General features: G+C 37.0%; 1 protein-coding gene across 7 annotated transcripts in view; it reads right to left on the bottom strand.

The window, feature by feature from the left end:
* LOC146994453 (uncharacterized) overlaps nucleotides 1–23,464 on the bottom strand; it is a 74,364-nt gene extending 50,900 nt beyond the window's left edge. For 2 of the 7 annotated variants that reach the window (XR_015044163.1, XM_085827347.1), the window contains exons 1-2: nucleotides 22,956–23,111; nucleotides 6,934–7,198 (exon numbers count right to left, since the gene is read on the bottom strand). Coding sequence is in view for 5 of the 7 variants with exons in the window: in XM_085827347.1 (XP_085683473.1) it covers nucleotides 6,934–6,998 (65 nt within the window). In the remaining 2 variants the exon portion in view is untranslated. Of the gene's footprint in view, nucleotides 1–6,933; nucleotides 7,199–7,800; nucleotides 7,976–22,955; nucleotides 23,112–23,250 lie in introns of those variants that run through there. The other 5 variants (XM_085827349.1, XM_085827348.1, XR_015044164.1 and 2 more) reach the window with 5 other exon arrangements.
* Nucleotides 23,465–23,825: the final 361 nt, after the last annotated feature.

Raw genomic sequence — 23,825 nt, forward strand, 5'->3', positions numbered from 1 at the left:
TTGAAGAGCATCTAGAAAACCTTAGAAAGGTGCTTCAGAAACTGAAAGAAGCCAATCTAAAGCTGAGTCCCGCTAAATGCAAATTGTTCCGAAAGGAAGTGACTTACCTGGGACATGTCATCTCTGCAGAAGGTGTGCGCACGGATCCTGAAAAGGTATCAGCGGTTAAATCCTGGAAACGTCCCGAAAATGTCCATCAGCTGAGAAGATTCCTAGGGCTTTGCACCTACTATAGGAGATTCGTGAAGGACTTTTCTTCCATCGCAAGACCCCTTCACAAGCTGACAGAGAGCAACCAAAAGTTCTTGTGGACAAAAGAATGCGACGATGCATTTAACAACTTAAAGAAGGCTTTAACATCTGCTCCAATCCTGACGTATCCTCAGCACGACCGACCATTTATTCTCGACACCGACGCTAGCAATGAAAGTGTCGGTGCTGTTTTGTCCCAAGAAATAGACGGCCAAGAACGTGTAGTGGCGTACTGGAGCAAGTGCCTGTCTAAACCGGAGAGGAATTATTGTGTCACCAGGAAAGAGTTGCTCGCCATAGTCAAAGCTGTAGAACAGTTCCATCACTATCTATACCGCAGAAAATTCCTGCTCCGCACCGATCATGCATCATTGACCTGGCTTTTAAATTTCAAGAATCCTGAGGGTCAAATAGCCAGTGGATACAGAGACTCCAAGAATATGACATCACTATCCGTCATCGTAAGGGATCATCACACGGAAACGCCGACGCCCTGTCTAGAAGACCTTGCCAAGAAAACTGTCGATATTGTTCCAGGGTGGAAGCGAAATACTAGCTGCTGACTCCGGTCGCAAGACAAATTACAACATCAACATCGGCTGATCGAGAACCGTGGAGTGATGATGAAGTCAGGAAAGACCAGCTGGAAGACCGCGACATTAAACCCATAATTGATCTAATGGAGTCGTCAAACAGAAAACCTACCTGGCAGGACATTTCTATCTGTAGTCCTACAACCAAACAATATTGGGCACTCTGGGATTCACTTCACATTCGAAACGGCGTCTTATACCGGAAATTCGAATCGGATGATGGGAAGACGTTCCGATGGCAGCTGATACTTCCAAGATCCCGCATTCCTGATGTCCTTAAAGAACTACATAACAGCCCTACGGGAGGTCACTTTGGAATAATGAAGACCTTACAGAGAGTTCGTGAGCGCTTTTACTGGAATATTGCAAAGGATGACGTGCAAAAGTGGTGCCGATCTTGCGATGCCTGTGCAGGTCGGAAAGGACCTAAGAGACGCAGCCGAGGCAAGCTGCAACGTTACAACGTAGGGGCGCCTTTTGAACGAATCGCCTTTGACATCCTGGGACCTCTGCCACGAACTGCTGATGGCAACAAATACATACTCGTTGTCGTTGATTACTTCACCAAGTGGCCTGAAGCTTATCCTATTCCTGATCAAGAGGCTGTCACAGTAGCTGAGGTAATGATACAGCACTGGATTTCCAGGTTCGGAGTGCCTCTTCAGTTACATTCCGATCAGGGAAGGAATTTTACCTCGGTAGTAATCAAAGAACTATGCAAACTACTCGGCATTGACAAGACCTAAACGACGCCATTACATCCCCAGTCGGACGGCATGGTAGAGAGGTTCAATCGAACCATCCTTAATAACCTCTCATTAGTGGTTTCCAGAAACCAGCAGGACTGGGAGAAGAAATTACCACTCTTTTTACTGGCTTACCGCAGTGCTGTCCACGAGACTACCGGCTATTCTCCATCACAGATGCTCTTCGGTCGTGACCTTCGTCTGCCTTGTGATCTATTGTTTGGCCGCCCTCCGGATGCTCCTTCATCGTCTGAGGAATATATTCAAGATCTCCAGGCCCGGTTTGAAGTGATGCACAACTTTGCACGAGAGCGAGTCAACTTGGCGACGGAGAAGATGAAGACCCGCTACGACACAAGAGCTACTGAACATCAGTTCCACGAAGGAGACAAGGTGTGGTTGTGGAATCCGACTCGACGGAAAGGACTGTCCGAAATTACAGTCACCTTGGGATGGCCCGTATACAGTCCTAAAAAGGCTGAATGACGTCGTGGTTCGGATTCGTAAGTCTTCGAAATCTAAACCTAAAGTCGTTCATTACGACAGGTTAGCTCATTACTATGGCCATAGTACGTAACGTAAATAATTGTAAATAGTATCAGACCATGGTCCTTTTTGTTTATAAATGTGTATTTAGTATTTGATTTGCATTTAGTATTTGATTTGTATTTAGTATTTGTTTTGTATTTAGTATTTGATAGCATTTGATTTGTTTAAGTTAGTTATTGCATTTATTGTTTATATTGTTTGATATTGTAATGTAATGTTTATGCCTCAGTTGCATTTATGCCAAAGTTGTAAGTTTAGCTTCCTGTCCAGGGATTGTACTGCCCGGAACGTGCAGTCCTTGGGAAGGGGGCAGTGTTACGAATTTGGTATTTAAAAAGCTAATGTTAGTTCAATTATAAATTAAATGGTTTTATTTCTCGCGCAGTGCAGCGCGTGACGAATATTAAAAGAAAGCTAAGCCGGAAAAATTAAAAATACAAGAGCGCGTGCGTTAAATAAATAAATATCTCTTTTTGATTTCGAGAAAGTACTGGAAAATTCTAGTGCGTGATTTTAAAATCTTATAAAAGGAGGAAAACATCTCAGTTTGTAGAGTTGCTTAGTTTGTTGTTGTTTAGAAAACTGCCGTTGTTGATTATAGCGAATTCGCGGATTAGCGTTCTTTAGCTGTTTTGAATTACGTTCTATTGTACATTTAAGTAGTTAAAAGATAACTACTGTGAGATATTGTGATACTGCATGATAATTTGAGAAAATTTAAGCATTTCTGTTGTGATAATAATAAATTTTTGTTCATTTTTCATCGGACTTGTGCATTCATTTCATAACGAACCCGTACGCACGCAACAATTTTTGGTGTCAGAAGTGGGATTTGAATGCCAATAACAAGAGGGATGGAAGAACAATTGAGACAGCTCATTACTGCTTTTGCTGCTTTCCAAGAAAAGATGGAAGCTGGCCAAACATCTTTTAAAGAAGAAATTAAAGAGAAAATGGATGCTGGTCAAAGGTCCGTTAAAGAAGAAATGAAAATGGGCCAGGAATCCCTCAAAGGAGAAATGAAATTGGGCCTGGAATCCGTTAAGGAAGAGATGAAATCTCTTAAAAATGAGATGAAAGCAGGTCAGGACGAAATGAAAAGAGAAATTACCTGCGTAATAGAAAATAAATTTGAGGCTATGGAAGGCAGAATAGACGCGGTTGAAACTAAAGTTGGACATATAGAAGAGAGAGTTTCTGCCGTCGAACAACAAATTGATGATAGGGTTTCTGCTGCCGTCGCCAAAGAAGTTGACAGCCTAAAGAAGTGCATAGAGACGGTAGGAAACAATTCTGAAGGTTTCAAATTTTTATCGATGCCTGCTCGTTTCGTTCTGAAACTATCTACATATGATGGGAAGACCTCCTGGCAGGTGTATAGGACACAATTTTCTATCGTTGCGGATGCGAATGGGTGGGATTCCCAAGCTAAGGCCTGTCATCTCGCCGCTTCTCTGAGAGCAGACGCAGCGGATATCCTGCAGACGCTTCCCGAAAATCAAAGGCTAGATTTCGAAGCTCTATCCGGCGCTTTGGAGCTGCGCTTCGGCGAGAAATGTTTAAAAGACTACAGCAGGCTCCAATTAAAATCTGGTCAACAGAAGCTCACCGAAACGCTTCAGGAGCTCGCCACGGATGTTGAAAGGCTGTCACATCACGCCTTTTCAGAGTGCCCGACAGAAACAAGGGAAATCCTGTCCCTGCAATATTTCATCGATGGCATCCGGGACCCTGAAATACAGAAAGCACTGCGAATGGCGGATGTTAAAGATCTGAAAAGCGCTTTAGTGTATGCCATGAAATTTGAGGCAGCCCAGCAAGCCACCCGTCGAGACCGCCATCCAGTCAGAGCTGCTCAAGTCCAGGAGCCAGGGGATCAAGTCACTGCTCGTCTAGACGATTTAACTAGACAGCTGAACGCCTTGAGACAGAATATTGGTGACAAGAAACCGACCGTAAAGTGCTGGAACTGCGGTGCTGAAGGACACATCCGACGAAACTGCAGAACACCCCAGGGCACGGATGCTAAGACCGCTCCTAACAAAGGGAAACTAATTAGTGGCCATCTCGCGGGGCGGAGGTTGCCAGATCATGAAAAGCCCCAGTTTAAAGCGCTTCAGATTTCTGCAGTGAGAGGCGGCTGTAATGGACCTTTCATAATAGGACATATTAATGGAGTTCCCTGCAATATGACGATAGATACAGGAGCCAAAGTTACTATCATCCGAAAAGATTTGGCTCAACAACTGGGAAGCAAACTTATCTGGACGCCGCCCTGCGTTACCCTACAGACTGTGTCCGGTGAGAAGATCAACATCGATGGAAAAGTAAATGCTAACATCACGTTTGGAAGTGCCGCTTACCATCACACGGCATATGTAGCAGAGATCACTGATTCTTGCATACTCGGATTGGACTTTCTAAGGAAATACAATTTTTCCTTGGACTTTAAAAATAACGAATTGCATTCTACATCTGAGGACATAGCGTTATTTGGAGTCAATGATGAAGTTAAATCTGTCCATAAAATCATAGCACAAGACAATATCACAATACCGGCAAGAACAGAAATTTTACTTCCTGGATCCATAGCCGAAAACAGAAATTTCCGCTACGGCATCATAGAATATCCCAATAACTGTAATAGCCCAAAAGGAGTACTAGTAGCCTCAACACTCGTCGACCTATCCAGAACGGTTATCCCGGTGAGAGTCGCCAATGTAACTGAGAAGGGGAGAATTATTAAGAAAGGTGAAGTGGTTGCAGCATGTACTCCAGTAACCACCGTTGAAAGAAAGAGTAACATCCAAGAATCCGTGTCCTCAGAGAGAATTACATCGGAGTTATTGCAGAATGCGCAATTAAACGATGAAGAGAAGAATGCTGCCGATCGCGTTATTAAAGATCTTCAAGTTGTTTTTTCCCGCTCGTCTTCTGACGTGGGTCGAACTAGTTTGACACAACATAGAATAGATACCGGCGATCATCCCCCGATCAAGCAACATCCAAGGCGTCTGCCGTTTGCTAAACAGGAAGAGGTGCGAACACTGTTAAAAGATATGGAAGAAGGCGATGTCATCGAGCCTTCAACAAGTCCATGGGCATCTCCCATCGTTCTCGTCAGAAAGAAAGACGGCTCAACAAGATTTTGCGTTGACTATCGCCGATTGAATGAGGTTACGAAGAAAGACAGTTACCCTCTTCCTAGAATTGACGACATTCTAGACACTCTTTCTGGAAGCAAGTGGTTCTCAACGCTTGATTTAAAGAGTGGGTATTGGCAGGTAGAAATACACCCTCATGACCGAGAAAAGACGGCATTTACTACGGGACAAGGGCTTTGGCAATTCAAGGTGATGCCGTTTGGACTGTGTAATGCGCCGGCAACATTCGAACGCCTCATGGAGACTGTTTTGAAAGGACTTTCCTATGAAGCCTGTCTGATATACCTGGACGATATCATCATCGTTGGAAAGAGTTTTGAAGAGCATCTAGAAAATCTTAGAAAGGTGCTTCAGAAACTGAAAGAAGCCAATCTAAAGCTGAGTCCCGCTAAATGCAAATTGTTCCGAAAGGAAGTGACTTACCTGGGACATCTCTGCAGAAGGTGTGCGCACGGATCCTGAAAAGGTATTGTTTAGAAAACTGCCGTTGTTGATTATAGCGAATTCGCGGATTAGCGTTCTTTAGCTGTTTTGAATTACGTTCTATTGTACATTTAAGTAGTTAAAAGATAACTACTGTGAGATATTGTGATACTGCATGATAATTTGAGAAAATTTAAGCATTTCTGTTGTGATAATAATAAATTTTTGTTCATTTTTCATCGGACTTGTGCATTCATTTCATAACGAACCCGTACGCACGCAACAATATTTAGAGAGAGAGAGGAAGAGAAACAGATAATATAGTATATTGATGCTTAAATAAAATTAATTTAGTAAATCTGCTTCGAATATTTTCTCTCTGTTTAGATTCATTGTAACATGCAACTGCATTCTGATTTTTAAATATTGAAATATCACTGCTTTAATTAATTTAATCAGGTGGTTTTTATCTGGCTCATCATCATAAATATGGTCTTGAAGAGAAGGAAATATATGTGTTCCTACGCTTTTTAAGACTTTTAGAGTCATGAAATTTATAATATTTTTTTTTATTCAATTTAAACTCCTTTTCAGCCCAAAAATTATTTCTGCATTTTTGCAGATCATTCGGACGTCACTGGAAGGACAAGTCAAACCTTTACATCCAGATTTATAATATTTGAAACCTAGCAAACCATCATATGGTTCTGTTGAAACTAAACCTGAGAAACAGATATTACATTTTACTTTATAAGCTAAGCTTTTAACAACAAAACCAGATATATAAGATGTATATTTTTCGTTCTTAAATATTCTTATTTTTGATTAGTTATAATGCTAGGAATTAAAATTTACCTATAATGTAAAAAAGCAGCAAAAAATTATAAATTTTAAAGAAAAATTTTCAAAAAGTCATTTTTAGGCATTTTAGTATTTAGTTATAGTTTAGTATTAGTTATAGTTTTAGTAATTGTAAGAGAAAATTACTTGGTTGAATTTTTCTGTTATTTAAGATTTAAAATATTATTTTCTAAAAGAAGAAGTTACAAATTCGCTTACATCATAGGAAAAACTAAAAATATATACAAGCCTGAAAGCATGCAACAGCTTTATAATTATTTAGAACGTTAATTATGCTTGAAAAACATGCTAAGTATTTAAAAAGCAATCTCAGTGTCAAAAATAAAAATATTTAAAAATTCTTACTTGTGAAATGAGGCACTACCACCAGCTTTTTCGTGACAATTGTACGCGCTGCAATAGCCAACCATTGCTAATTTCTGGAAGTCGTCCCTACTCCTCCGGATGTGATCAAGGTGACAGCCGGGAATGCGCCAGACAAGGGAGAAAACGCAATTGGGTTAGTCTATTTCTTATAAGGTCCATGTCCATGAAGGAATGACGTCTCTTGTTACGCTGCAATAATATGGCAATAGCCTATCCACCTTCGCTATAATTTGCTCACACCAACCTGAAAAGTATGCTTTTACATAATTATCAATATTTTTTTTTTAAATCACATCTTCCTGCAGAATTTTCTTCTGCCTATTTATTTATTTTTTCAAATAGTTTTCTTTATATATATATATATATATTTTGTCATATTTATTATTTTAGGTAATTTTTAAATTTTTAGACTTTTATTTTAATTGTTTGTCTTGCATTGTCTCTTCAGATAATTGTTTTATCTTTTTCTATTATTCCTTTATTTTTCTATTTATTCCTTCGAACTGAGCATTTTAAATATATTTATTAATATAAATTTTCCAGAATTTGATTTTATTTATTTGAATTGCGTTTCTTTCGGAAGAATACTTTGTAACCCAGACTACGATGCGTTTGAAAACTGCATATATTAAAAGAGAAAATACAGTAAAGCACAGTTAACACGCCTTTCAATGCTCCGTTCAGAAAGATATATATAAATAAGAGAGTAAAGTTACAGAGTAAGACTGTATAACCGACATTTTAACTTAGGATGACTTGCATACACTGCTTTAAACAGTTTTATCATTGTGCCCATTGCTTTACACAATTTTTGTCTACATTTGGTTTCTTAAAATGTTATTCAGATCTTAGTCAAATATTTTATTTTTGAAATCGCAAGAATGAAATATCATAAGATTAAAAGGTTTTAAATTTAAAAAAAAAAAAAATACAAATACTAAATTTTATACAAAATTTTTTTTTTTTCTTCTCTTTTTCTTCAGGCATTCTACTTCGTTCTTGCTCTTTTTCTTTAAGCATTCTGCAAGTATATTAAAAAAACATACAACTTTTCGAAAGTAAAATTATACATGATCTGATAATCTTTTTTTAATTTAATGAACATTTTCAGGCAGTGATTTTCTAAACTATAATAACATTACAAAAAAGTCATATTTATTTGATTATATGATCATTCAATTATTAATATTAAAGTGGATTAGTTATTTTAATAATTCATAAAATTCGGAGCATAAAATTTTCTGAGCGTAATGAAGGAAAAAAAAGATAAAATAAAATCTAAAAGCACTCTTTTTTTAAAGTTTTGTGTGCTACCTATATTTATTGAATATCATGTTCTTCGCCGGTAAACCACATACATTTGAAAACAGCATACCTTTAGAATACTGCACTGCATATAAAACTATTATTTTCCATACAGTGTTCGCTCTGAACTCGCTGAGTTTGTTAATCAAAAATTCGTTAAAATTTTACAAAATATGAAATAGATTAAAACAAATTCGAAATTCGGCCGTCCAGATGCCTTTGTTCGGGTGGAAGATTACATTATTCAAAATTTAATGGCTCTAGATACTGTCGTTTTTCTCACAGTGCGAAAAAATGTATTCATGCAGATTCTTCATTACTTAATTTCTTTAAATATAATACAGGGCGATAATATTTGGTAACAACAATTTGCAAGGAAACACTGACTTTTATAGTGAAACAGCGCAAAATGCTGCTTCGAGCTAATAAATTAAATTAACAGTAAATTTAAAAAATCTAATTCAGAACTTAAAATAAATTTAAAAAATAATCACTATAAAATACAAGCAAAATTAATTATTACGGTTAAATAGAATTTTAATATTAGAATCAAATGTATAAAATTTGTAAGGGTCAAAAGTCTTTATCACTATGATGTATTATGAAATATAATTGAAATAAAACTCCTTTATAAATATGGTGCTATTAATACTCATCTATAATTTTAAAAAGCAGCAAGATTTAGAATTTTAAACAAAACTTTCAAAAATTGCTTTTTAAATATTTTGGCATTTTTTACTTATTTACACCAATAAAAAGCATAAAAATTGCAAGAGAAAATTGCTTGTTTGAAATTTTCTACTAGTTCAGATTTAAAATATTATTTTCTAAAAGAAGTAGTTACAAATTTCCTTTACAGCATAAGAAAAGCTAAAAAAATATCCAGTCCTGAAAGCATGCAATAGCTTTATAATTATTTGGGATGCTAATGATGCTCGATAAATATGGTAAATTTTTAAAAATCAATCTCAATTTCAAAAATAAAATATATAGAAATTCTAATTTGTGAAATGAGGCGCTAGAACCAGCTTTTGCTTGACAATTATACACGCTGCAATAGGCAACCAATGTTAAATTTCTGCAGGTCGTCCCTACTCCTCCGGATGGCATAATGGCAGACCGCACATTGAGTTGAACAGTGTTAAGCGAATTTCGCTTACTGCGCATGCTTGGTGGTGTACCTTTGGCGCGGAGAGAAATATTGGCGGCTAAGCAACCCTACGTTAGCTAATTAGTGATCTCCATGGCTGTCGAGTGTGTTCGAGTGATGTTTAAAATTGCAATGTTGTGGAACTTTCCTTATTATTTATTTTAACGTACATGCCGATTGCACTTGCTTATTTTTCTAATATATGTTTCATTTTAATTTGTCAATAACAGTGCATTTAATATTTGTTAGCATATGTTCGTAATAATTCGTTATTTAAATGTAATTTGTTTACATGTTATAATTCAGTAATTGTAAACTGGAGTATCTCGCTTAGTTTGTTAGCGTATATTCGCGCTTTTATTTTCTCACTTCAAAGAATTTAATAACTAGCATTAAAGAATTGTAAAATTTCTTTAGTGTTATTTGCAAGCACTTGTTATATTCCTCATTGTTTCTTTATGTATGTACGAATGTAACGTATGGTAAATCCTGAATTGTTTTTATTGCTTAAAAGTATAATGAATGAATTTTCAAGTAATATATCCTAAATTTCAGTCTTTTTCTGAACGAAAGTTTGTACAGTTCCAAAGGAATGTGCAGAATTTCATAAGTTTTATATTTTACATTTTGAATGTAAACACTGCTTCACATTACTTCGCAATAATTTCAACTTTCCAGTTGTTGGAGCAATACAGGAAAAAAATCTAATTTTACACAGTAATTACTTTACATTGCACGTATACTCTACGAAGACTTAAACGCCGGATGTGTTCACAATCAGATGGCGGTACATCTACCACATACCGTATTTATCTTCTTTTCAAATCGCGCCAACATAATAATTACACCAAATTTGTTTCTGGGCATGCGCAGTATGCGACATTCGTTTAACACTGTTCAACTCAATGTGCGGTCTGCCATTACGCAACCGGTGCTAGAACAGACAGTTACTGATGTCGGAATTGCAATCGTTGACGGCACCCATGGAACCACTGCTGGTAGAAGCAGTGCCCTGGAAGGAGCGAGACAAATGGATTTGAATCTTTCAACGGTATGGCAAATCTTGTGGAAAGTTCTTCATTTCTATCCATACAAAATAAGCCGTTTGCAGAAATTAAAGCACAACGATTTTGATAATCGAGTGGCATTTCATCTAGTATTTCTTGCTAGGATAGAGGTTGACTATGCTCGGCCATGCAAAATTCTGTGGGAAGATGAGGCCCATTTTCACCTAAATGGAACTGTTAACACTCGCAATAATCGAATTTGAGCATTCAAACAATTTCAGCAGTTCAGGGACTCCCACTGCATTCATCAAATGTAAGTTAGGAAAAAAAAAAATTGTTAGTACTCTTTGAAAGTAATCTTTACCGTTTGGTATGGCTTCACACCAGATTTCATAAATGAATCATTCTTTTTTGAAAACATTTCTCTAACTGGAGCACACATCTGTACTGTTGCCACTCAAAGCTATCATGATATGCTGAGTGATTCTGTCATTCCACAATTTCAGCAAAGGCAACTGCTATATCAGGTAACTTTTATACAGGATGAAACACCAGCATGTATAGATCTATCGGGACAGCGGCTGTTGCGCCATCACTTTACAAAAGAAAGGGTTCATAAGTCGTTTTTTTTCTTCCAATTGCATGGCCACTTCATTTCTCAAATCTAACTCTATGTGACTATTTTCTGTGGCGTTATTTGAGGCTTAAGATCTATTTTGGTGGGGTACCGACCTAGACCATCTTAAACGATAACAGGTCATGGGCTGTGCTCAGCATTCCTGGTGACATGTTACGTTCGGCCAATGAGAATGTTCTGTACAAGATGCAATGTGTGATCCACGGAAAGGTGATCGCATAGCAAGAGGTCTATGTCCTCTTTTATTGAAAAATGTGCAATGGATCCGGAAATATCTTCTCTGTAACCCTTTGGGACATTTCATTTACTGCACTAAAGCGATGCTGAACTGTAATTTCTTTTTTGTTGTTCCTTTTTCGAGTTATTAGCTGTGTAGACTGAAACAATGCCACATTTTCCTCTATCGGTAACTTTCGGAACTTATTTTATTTCTTATGGCATCTCTTCTTTTTTTAATGTCGTCCTTAGTTTGTTTATCAAATACAGCTCATAGATTGAGCTACAGATGATTCTAAGTAGTGTCAGTTTAAAAATAAAACCTTGTAGATATAGTTTTCGAATTTCCTTTCGAATTTCGCAGAGAAGGAAAAGAAGAATGATTTTTTTTAGTCATGTTGGAAGGGGTACATGGGGCAAACAAGTTGAGAACCATTGCATAAATCCTGCACTACAGATATGGCTAGAGCCTGATTTCTGCAAGGGCAAATAGAGACAGTTTTCTCAAGGAAGCCTACAAATCCTCTATAGTATTTAAAATATGTAAAATTTATATGCATGCTCAATGTGCGGTCTGCCATTACGCCTCCGGATGTGATCAAGGTGACAGCCGGCAACGCCTGAGACGAGGGAGAAAACCCGTACGGGTTAGTCTATTTCTTATAAGGTCTATGCCTGCAGGGAAATGACGACTTGCGCAGTAATCTGCACAGATGTTCAGGGAGGAAACTAGCGTCTAAGGGGCTAGAAGCTTGTCTCATTTTCTAACATTTCTTATGACCAAGGTCAACTGATACTCAAGGCCTGCCAGTGTAAAAATATTCTTTTGTGTTTTCGGTGGCATCCGTGAAATTTCTACTGACCGCAAGAGGGCGCTACGATTCCGCTACGCTTTGCGACGTTAGTAATGAGCAGAATGGTACCGGAGACAAATAATTGTCTTGTTATATTCAGAATTCAAAAACGATTGTATACTTATGTGTTTTATGCAGACATTCTACTGCATTAGACAGTACTTTCCTTTTCTATCAATTTTGTCCGCAATGGCTTTGTGATAAAAATTCCTTAGTGAAGCGCTCGAAACGCGAACGTGTATGCGAGAAATTTGAGACACTTTGTCTCAGTAAGAGTTCAATGTCCAGAGAACTCATGAAGTAAACCGCAGGTATTTAAAAACGATTAATCGGTAGTAGTCATAATTATGCATTTCCTTTTAATGAAAATATTTTTATTTAGAAAGAAAGCATGAAATTTCAAGTTATCCCATTTTTCTTTTTTCATGTATAACCGTCATCTACTTGATTCTGATTTTAATTCCTGCTTGCATCTAGATATACGCTATTTTTGATTGTACTTATTAGAGTTACCTATTCTAATTTAAGGGTAATTTAGAGCACACGTTTTACCTTTAAATTATTTATATAGTACGAAGTTAGCAGGTAGTTTAAAACATAAAACATTTCAGGACAAAATTTTCATCGTATTAATATCAGTTGTTCTGTGCGACAAAATAATCTGGAGCTACTATTACAAATGTAATTAAGAAATTAATAAATGATAATCTAAAATTTGTTAATACATAAAAGAAAAGTATTTCTAAAGAGATTTGGTTTTAGATACTGAAGATATTTTCTATTTTCTAATTAATATAAAATACTTTTTTGCGAAATATCAAAAAATAAAATTTTAAATAAATAATGCAGATTTAGAGCTCTGAAGAGTAAACGCAACACTACAGATATTCAAAACGTTACCGAGTATTTCAATATCACCGGCAGCATATAATAATAACATACAAAATAATCACAATGAATCTAACCTGTTAGTGATGAATACCAAGTATTTGAATATCACCTACAGCATATAATAACAACATGTATGACTTTAATCACAATGAATCATACACTCCCTCTGTCTCAAATTATTTGCGACATTTGAGTACTGATTATTGATACTGAAGACTTTATGATTATGTTTGCACATTTTCCAGAGATCTCAGGGTGCTACGTTATCAATCAAGAACTTTACTTACCAAGCATTCCCTCCTTATATCAGTACCAAATTGGGTTCAAAAATCCAGCTTTCGCACACGCTGAAGCCACACCCAATTTTGTTAGGACTCTTCCATCAATAATCGCTTAGAATCTTCAGGCTAATTAAATATAAATTCAATTATCTGTCTCGTCTATACGAGCCAGTTTACCTTAGAAACTCCTCCACGAAGGCTCACCTTAGGCAGACAGATTTCGAGGCCTTGCCTTAATCACATAAACACAATCTGTCTGAAATACGGGCGGTATAGTCCTTACAAAATGGGGTGTGGCTTAAGAGCGTGCGAATGCTTTAATTTTGCGCTGATAAAATTGTCCTAAAGTAAGTGCTATATTTGTGGAAAGTAAAAACTAAGAATGAAAACCTAGTATATAGCGTTACATTCCTTGTAGTACATTCTATAATTTTACTGATGTCGATCTACTGAACTCTATCGAAAGTTATTTATGAGTGCACCTACTTGAAATGTAGCAACTAATTTGGGAGATAACTTTCGAGCTAAGTGTAGCAACTAGTTTTGGACGGAGGGAATATAAAATTTTGAGACTGCTAGTGTTGAATACCAAGTATTTCAAGGTCATTGACAGTATATTTTAAAAAATAAAGCCATATTCCCTAAAACAAAACGTCTTTCCTCTATTCATTACATATATATATATATATATGGATAGGACATGAATCTCTGTTACTTCAAGTGCAGCCACAAAACACCCAACCAGATAGACAAGAATTCATGTACAGCATATTGATACATCACACTAATTAAAATGAGATATGCGCTTTAAAATTTTGAAGCTAAGTACAAACTACATTAAAATGTTTCTGGATCAAAAATAACAAATACGAGAAGTAAAAACTAATAAATTTCGTAAAAAAGTTAAGGCAATTAACATTTCTTATGAAATATATACGTGGATGCATTCTTAAAGTTTAATTGCATTAAATTTATAAATATATATATATGATAGGTTGAAATACCATTTATGCAGAAAACAGATTATCTCCAGTATGATAAAAAAAATTATGATATTTTTATTTCAGGAAGACGAAAAAATGACATGAAGCTGAACACACGTACTAAGAATCTTGTTTACAAACATAGGCTGAGGGAACGAAACATATCAAAAGAAAATTAAAGATATAAAATTTTACGTCATGATGGCTTTTGTTTAAGAAATTTTTTGTTATGTATTTGTATTAAATCTGTATTACACGAAACTAATAGAAATGCTATCCGTCCAACAGTTATATGTTTCGAATAATAATTTAAATACAATCGTAAAAAATTTTTTAAAGGAAGAAAACTTTGCAGTATAGCACGCAACAATATACTATCCTATTTTACTGTTAGTTACAGCGGTACGTTTTAATAAGATACACATTTTGTTAATAACGAGGCACATTACAAATAAAGAACGTATAGCAAAAGTGTAGCAGAATGCGTGCGCAACATAGTGATGAATTTCGCGAAAGCCACCGAAAACTGGGAACCGGAATTCCGTTCAGTCTGGCAGTCCTAAACTGACTTGCTATGACCAAGATTCCCAACAATTTCCTTTGAATAATGACAACAGGCGCTATCTAAGAGACGCTTGGTTGTTTGCAATTGCATAAGTTGTGTGCGCGGATTTACAGTAATCTACACCGTGAATAGGTGAATGTAATCATAAATATCTTTTGAACAATAAAGCGGTGAAAAAACTTACTTTTAAGAAAGATTCTTTTAGTTAATATAGTACATGTATATAATACAATTTTCCACTTTGCTAATTGCTTATGTTGTTATAGTACGAACAAGAAAAACACGAATCTCCTATAATGCCAAGAATTTAGAATACGTGTCCATGCTTCTTCGCAGTCAAAGTTAAACCAAAAATGGGGGACAGGAAAATCAAGTCCTTACAATTCGGGTCCTGGAAATGTTAATGCCTTTATATTAATTATCTCAATTAGCCAACGTGGTAGAATATATATTAGAATGTTCTGCTAGTATGATTGAAAAATACAATATATATTTGCGTGATATCGCTGTAAATGCTTAAATAAATGCTAGGGCCCCTATATGGCAGAGCCGATTCATTCCTCAATTTATAATATAAAGATAAGCAAAATCAAGAAAAGGTATTTGATCACTCGAGCTTGCTAGCGTAATATATTTATATAAAATAAATTCAAAGCACTGCGAAGCATGTACAAAATTTAGTGCTAATGCAATATTTTTCTGCTATTTTATCAAATAAGATTAATTAACATTGTATAATTTAATTTAAAAAGATTTGTTGTCAGGAGTATTACATCAGGACTTGGTTTTTGCACTCAGGGCATTCGACCTCTCCAAATCATACTGCTCCAAAGCATACTCCCCACCCTGTTCTCTTTTTGTTAGGTTTTAGCTCCACCCCGGACCTTAGGACTGTTTGGTCACGCCCAGTACTTTTGCTCAGTCCTCCCACCGCACCGGTCCAGACACACTTTCAAAATCAGGTGCCACTCGGCAATTTTATCGAGCCGTTAACAACGCGCTTTGCGGGATCATCCGGCAATATCGGCTTATATTGGTTAGGTTATTCAATTACGGCAAACCCTCGACGGCTATCTGCCTAAGGAGAGGGATGCCTTCGAGGCGGACTTTCTAAGGGAAACTGACTCGTATACAGGTTACACATGGGGAAAACCACGAAAACACTCATGCAGCCAGCCCGTTCGTTGGATTGGACTGGATTGAAGAGTATTTGTAAGCATCATGGAGGGATTTCTCTCACTTCCATATGATTACGTTAACTTGCAATAGAGCACTCCTTTTTATGGCATATCTTTTTTTGACTGCGCCTTTGCTTAAAATATTATTTAGGGAGTTAGTATTGAAAACAGTAATTTTTGTAAAAATCTCATGAGTTAGCTCTCAAATTGACTGTCAAAATTTTAGCTTCTAAATGTTATTTCAATTTGGTATATATATTTGTTAATATCTTTTTTTTAATTAAGCTTACTTTTTCCTATCTTTATAAAATTTGCAGCTTTTTTCGGATTTTTTTAATTAAAAAAATTTTTTTTAACGTTTGTAACTTATAACCTATAACAAATTTACCATGACCTTAAAGTAAATGTATTTCTAAGCATAGCTGCAAAACATTAGTGTTTTTTATTTAAAATTTCCAAAGGTATACGTGCACTGGCAAGTTTGGAAATTTAGCATATTTTTTATAAACGATACTAACGCGAAATGTGCTTTACACCCTGTGTTAAAATTATTTGAAAGAGTGAGTGACGCACCTATTTTTTTCCCTCGCGTACGATGAAGAAAGTGAATGTAAAATAGATTACTATAAATCAGGAATTCCGCCAATTCAGTTTTTCTTCGCGCAAGTTGAAAAAAGGGCGCCAAGATAAATTTGGGCATAATTTAACAAAATTTAATATTTGGCCATAATTTGAGTCGTAGAATCTACATATGGAAACAAATCGATATGTCATTTCAGAAAAAGTACAATTTTGTTCAAAATATCTAAATGTATCTCATGTAGCGTTTTCGAGACAGGAAAAATGGAAATTAAATTTAGAGTAGAATGGGAGATACAGAACTGTCCCTTCCGCCTTGTTTTTCTTCTGAGTGTATTTATCTCAAACATTAAGAAATTGAAATTATGAATGGGAGATATGATAAAATGAAGATATGTTGAATGAAAAGAAAGATATGATGAATAAAAAGTGTTCTTCGGCAGATATACACCTGCCCGGATAGTGTGTAAGACAACAAATTTTTATGCATTGAAAGCAAGAATCATATCTTTATAAAATGCATTCATCAAATGAGTAGTTGTCAATGTAACAAAGATATTTTTAAAAGGGTGTTAGAATGTCAAAAAGAATTGTATCCAACAAGAATACAAACGAGAGCTCTTTCACAACAGAATTTTACATTTTCTTGAACTTACTTCTTTCTACAAAACTAGTTCCTTGAATGTTTCATAAGACTACGTTGTACTACAAGTTTTTAAGAATATATAAATATAGCCCTTTTCTTTTTTCTTTTTTTTTCTTTGGAAAAATATTTAAAAAATTGGGTTTTCCTTTTTCAAATTAAATCTGTCTTCAAATAAAAAAATTTGCATTTTAAAATTTCTCTATTGCTCCAAAATTCTCGTAAAGGTGAGATCTAAAATTATATACTTTATAAAAAAGTCATGTAGAATATTCTACACTATAAATATTAATAAAGACTATATTATACTTGTTTAAATGTAAAATATATATATAATATATTTAAAAAAATTTTGGTAATCGTGCCCCGTATTCGCTGATTTAACACGCGGCGTCAATTATCCGTGGTTTGCAGATACAGGGTAAGAAAGAACCGTAAAGAAAAAGACCTAATTTACGGCCTGTTTTGAAACAGGTTTGCAAAGAGAGGTTTCGTTAATTGAGATTACAGCAAAGCACATTAGGGCTATCTGCCTAGGGGGATGCATTCGTAGAGGACTTTCTTAGGGAAACTGGCTCGTATACACGTTACACATGGGAAAAACCACTAAATCTCCCACACATAGTAGCCAGTTCACCGGATTCGAACCTCCGACCGAACTGCCAGTGTTCAGTGACTTTACTGCTCGACCGCTGATGGTCCGTTTTTGAAGTGAGAACGATGTGTTACATAGTGAAATGCAGCTCTAAGATACTCGTCCTGCTGTCTTTTCAGGTAGCGCAGCTACACGTTGGTTTTGAACAGATTAACTTGATACCACACAAGCCAGTAATCAAGTGATAAGATGGCTGAACTCAAAGATAGGAAGCACAATTTACAAAATTTTTAAAAAATGTACTATGGGTTACTAGTGAATAGCTTCGACTTACTTGGAAAATCTCCTGCACTCAGTTTCCTTAACTCCGATTGGACCACGTGATCTCCCGCCCACTTCTGCTATTTCAGAACGATTTAGCTTTTCAAATGCAAAATTCTACTTGTGCTTTTTTTTTTTTTTAAAAGTACTTTCCTTCGTATAGATGTGTTTTTACCAAATTACTGTACAGACTTTGAAAATTAATTAATTATCTTCGATATTATGTGAACTTATGCACATACAAATACGCACCAATGATATTGCGGCTCTCATTCACCTGATCTAGAAATTCTCTTGTATCTGCTGCTCAGTTATGAGAACTTCCATCTTTTTTTGGACATTGAGCTAACCAGTCGCATTGCAGTATCGTCCTGACTTATGGTAATTATTTATTTTTTTCATAATAGACATGCCTTGAACGAGATGCCAGTGTAGGATGAATCCGAACAACGTATCTACCACGAATGACGAACTGATTAATTTTATTAATCAATTTGACCTCAACAAAATTATTGCCTGCGGATCCTCAGAGGATCTAAACGAAGCTATCACTTTTTTCGGCATTTGCCGCAATCGAATTAGCAATGGCGAGATTAAAATCTCCAAAGATCTAGAAGCTAAAGTCACCCATGCATTGAATACTATGCATCAAACCATCATCAACAACTCACAAATTAATGACACACAATTTGTTCCTATCACCACTATTTACAATCATATAACGGATCCGTCACCTCCAAATTGCCAAGACGCACCCAAAGATTCCTCCTGGAAATACCCTAAAAAAACCCACAAGAGAAACCTAAGCAATTCCAGCATCGATTCCATCACCTCAATTAAAAACAAATATTCCCCTCTTAACAATGAGGATGAAATGGATACCTCCACCCAAGCTTCAAACAATGCCAATTCAAACGGCTTTGTCAAGCCGAACAAAACCGCAAAAGGAGTCCCTCCTATCATCATATCTGATGTTACGGAGTGGAAACCCTTAAGAGACCAGCTTAAAAAAATGGTCACCATTTTAAATGCCAACTTAAAAGCAGGTGATGTTTACATTAAACCGGCCAACTCGGATGAATACCGTGCCATCACTGCCTATCTGAAAGAAAAAACCATCCCCTTCCACACCTTCCCTCTACCAAAAGAAAAACCCATCCGCGTAGTAATCAAAAAGTTATCTATACATACCAAAACCAACGAAATTGAAGAGGACCTGAAATACCAAGGAATTCCTGTAATTTCCATCAGACAAATCACCCGGAAAAGAGATGACGAAATTATCAAATTACCGCTGTTTCACGTAGAAACCCCCCGCACCATAGAAGGAAAGAAAATTTACCAAATCACTCATATCCTCGACTTAGGAGTTATCATAGAACCATTTAAACCCACCCCTGGCCCAAAACAATGCCATAATTGCCAACGATATGGTCATTCTAAAAACCATTGCCATCATAAAACCAGATGCCTCAAGTGCGGACAAAATCACAGCACTTTCATATGCAAAAAAGACCCAAATATTCCAGGTAAATGCTGCCTTTGTGGAGGACCTCACGTATCCTCTTATAAAGGATGCGAAAAATATCCTGAAAATCTCCGTCGTAAAAATCCCACCCTTACCAACCCAGCAATTAATAGAGAATTACCTCCAGCCAAGAATGAAATCAACTTCCCGCCATTACCGACCACCGCACCATCTTTACCCACCCAAACCGGCCAAACGCAACCCAACGCAAGACATCCGCCACCACCAACCAATCAGAAGCCTCCCTCTGAAGAAGACAACATCAATTTTACTGAGCTCTTTAAATGGCTCAAAGATTCCTTCTCACTTATCAAATCCTTCCTTAAGAAATTCATGGCCGCAAAAAACCCAATGGATAAACTCCAGATTGGCATAGAAGCCTTTGAACAAATCTTTAATAATGTCAATTAGGTCTGTCAATAGAATTCATCAACTCCACTCCACTGCTCCAAGCAGCCTCAAAATCGCCTTCTTTAATGCCAATGGAATTATCAATCAGAAAAACGAAATCAAAGAATTTCTCAAACAACATGACGTCGATGCAATGCTCATCAATGAAACTCATCTCAGACCCTGCAATAGCTTTAAAATTCACAACTATGCCACATTTCGAAAAGACAGGCACCATAACAGAGGTGGCGGCACCCTCATCCTAATTAAGAAGCATTTTCACGTCACCCCCTACCCTATCCCAGCTACCTCCATAGAAAACACTGCAATAGTTATCCATAGTCGCACTGAAGAACCACTAATTCTGGTCTCCACCTACAACCCTCCCAGCAACATCATCTCAGATGAAGATATAAACGCTATCACAAACTTCCCGCACCCAGCTATTATTGCCGGCGACTTCAACGCCAAACATCCCTCCTGGAATTCCAGCACTACCAACCTGAATGGCCTCACCCTCTTCAACTTCGCCTCCAACCACTCTATCAGAATCCACGGACCCACCGAACCTTCTAGGTACCACCACAACGGCACGGCCGAAGTCCTGGACATCGCCCTCTTTGCCAACATCCTGCAAACTCCCCTTCTTTCAATTCATCATCAACTCAGCTCTGATCACCTTCCCATCACCTTCACCTTTTACGGATTCGAAAAAGACCTCCCGCATCCCTCCTACATCAACTGGGAAAAATTCCGTCACGTTCTAGAGGACGTCTCACCGCATCCTAACATCCATAACATCGAATATCTTATAACCACTATCACCCGTAAAATCCATGCAGCATTAGATTCCGCCACAAAAATTAAAAATCCTAGCACCAGCTCTCTTCCTACCCACATCCTAAATAAAATCAAGGAGAAAAACAGAATTGCCAAATTATGGAGGCGAACCCTTGACCCCCAGCTCAAAAGAATCCTCAATAGAAATATTAGAAACATCAAACATCTCATTAATGAATATAATTCCGAAAAATGGGAAGAATTCCTTGACACCTTCGACTATGATCACACCACTGTTTGGAAAATTGCAAAATCCTTTAAAAAGCCTTATCAACCTTTCGGCCCCATCAAGTACAATAATATCACAGTCTACTCAGACAGCCAAATGGCAGAAGTTCTCACCTGTCACCTGGAATCCACTTTTACCACCCATCCAAATTTCGATCCTGAAACAGAAGAAGATGTCGAAAATTTTAATCTCTCCCTTAGCAACAGAATTGGCAGTACCCATATCAACCCGGCTACTATCCCAGAAGTTGCTGAAATTATACGCAATTTAAAAACCCACAAAGCCGCAGGATTCGACAGAATTTCCAATAAAACCTTAAAAGAACTCCCGAACAACTACATCACTCTGATTACCAACATTATCAACGCCTCTCTTCGATTCAACTATTTCCCTCAACAATGGAAGCATGCACATATCATTACTTTTCTCAAACCAGGCAAAAACCCGACAGACCCCAACTCCTACAGACCCATCAGCCTTCTTCCCAGCATTGGAAAAATCTTTGAACGAATCTTGCAACAAAGACTCCTCAAACACCTTGAGAACTACAATATCATTAAACCCGACCAATTTGGATTTCGCCCTGGGCACTCTACCACCCACCAAATTCTTAATCTTACAGAATTTATTGCTGATGGATTTTCCAAAAAACATGCTACTGCTGGCTGTTTCTTAGACCTGGAAAAAGCCTTCGACAAGGTCTGGCATGAAGGTCTACTCTTCAAACTGTACCTTGCCCACCTCCCCATCAACTTCATCAAACTCATCAAAAGCTTCCTTAAAAATAGAACCTTCCAAGTTAAAGTTAGCACTGCTCTATCTACTAAAAAGAAATTCAAAAGTGGAGTCGCTCAAGGAAGTGTTCTCTCAGCTTTACTTTTTAACATCTTCATCAATGATATGCCAACTCCTCTCAATAGCTTCATATTCAAATATGCTGATGACACCACAATAGTCACTAAATCTCTGAACCCTCAATATGCAATAGATAAATTAGAACTGGCTGTAAACAATATAGCACACTGGTGTAATATCTGGCGACTCAAACTTAACCCCAGCAAATGCAATATCATCCTCTTCAGAAGGTATAAGAAAAACAGACCAGTCAATATAAATATCAAAATCAACAATCAACCCCTGCCAATAGTTAACTCTGTAAAATATCTTGGAATCCACTTCGACAATCAACTCCTCTTCAAAGAACAAGTCATTAAATCCCTCAGCAAAGCCACCGCAGCAAAAATCGCACTGAGACCACTCATTGGAAGGAATTCTAAACTTAACCTAAGACTTAAAAGAAGAATATACCTTACCCTCATCCGCCCTGTACTACTCTATGCTATTCCCACCTGGGCTACAGTATTCAAAACTTACAGAAGAAAAATGGAAGTATTCCAAAACAAAACGTTAAGGGAAATTCTAAATGCACCCTGGTTCATCAGAAATAGCCAGATCAACGATGAACTGAAAATACCCTCCATACACAACCAAATCCTTATGACTGCCCACAACTTCTTCAATAATATCCAAAACTCTCAATATCCCCATATCCAAGACCTCAACAACTATGATCCTACACTTAAAAATGCAGCTAAAAGACCAAGATCCATCTTTCATAATCCCAAGTGGTGACCACCTACACTTCCAAGTATGAACTTTGTGTTGACACATTTTATCTCATGAACAGTGACAGTTGGCTTAGCCATACTTATGTACATATTTTACATCATTTTTGTTCATCATATCTCATCATTTTATTATCCTATTTAATCAAGTTATATTAATCAAGATTTACAAGTTTCTACTCACCGTATTGTGTTTATTTCTCCATCTTCAACCGTTCTGTCTTCATACATCATCACCTGTAAATAGAATTCATGAACATTACCCACTTTGTGACTAGTAATGCAAATGTAAACATTGTTTACACCAAAAGTGAAGCAGCAATGCTCCGAGCTCCTTCACAAGAGGGTGACCCCCATGTGATCTTCCCAACCAATCACAAAAATGAAGTCATGTTTTGACATCTAAATACCTCCAGCAAATTGTCATAAATACAGTAATTTATTTTTAAATAATTACATATCATTTTTCATAACTTTACCATTGCTAATCGATGCTTCCCGTATTCAGAAATTTTACCTCTTTACATCACGTGACCAGCTACTCCCAGCTCGAACGACAGCTTCTCTCTTTTCTTCCAACCGACTTGAGGCATAGAAATTTTTTCCCACGCCAAATAGATTGCTTCACGCACTCGATGATTTCGCTCTTTGCGAAGCGGTCTCCGCTTGCATTCTTTTCTACGCGCCAACGCCTTAGGGCACAATCTCAAGCTCTCCGGTTAAAGCCCAGAAGGCTAATGCCGGATTTACAATCATGTTCCACGGTTCCCAGAACTTCCATCAGTCATTCATTTTCATTTGATCTCGAGCAGTAGTCGCCAAGCGTGTAGGACGCACTGCTGAGCTCTCCCGATTTTAGTTCTGTAACTGTCCCAGTCCTGTAGGCGGACAGTTTAGTGTTTGTGATTTTTGCTTAAATCTTAAATTTTAACTAAAGTTTCCTGTACCTTCGGTACCGAAAAATGTCCTTTTTCAGGGCACCCACTGACATGACGGACTCGGATACGGACATGGACAAATCGTTCAGATCTTCAAAATCATTACCCTTACGAAA

This window comes from Stegodyphus dumicola, chromosome 11, assembly GCF_044657685.1.
Source record: "Stegodyphus dumicola isolate Sdum_Otavi_A_Nest chromosome 11, ASM4465768v1".
Lineage (NCBI taxonomy): Eukaryota > Metazoa > Arthropoda > Arachnida > Araneae > Eresidae > Stegodyphus > Stegodyphus dumicola.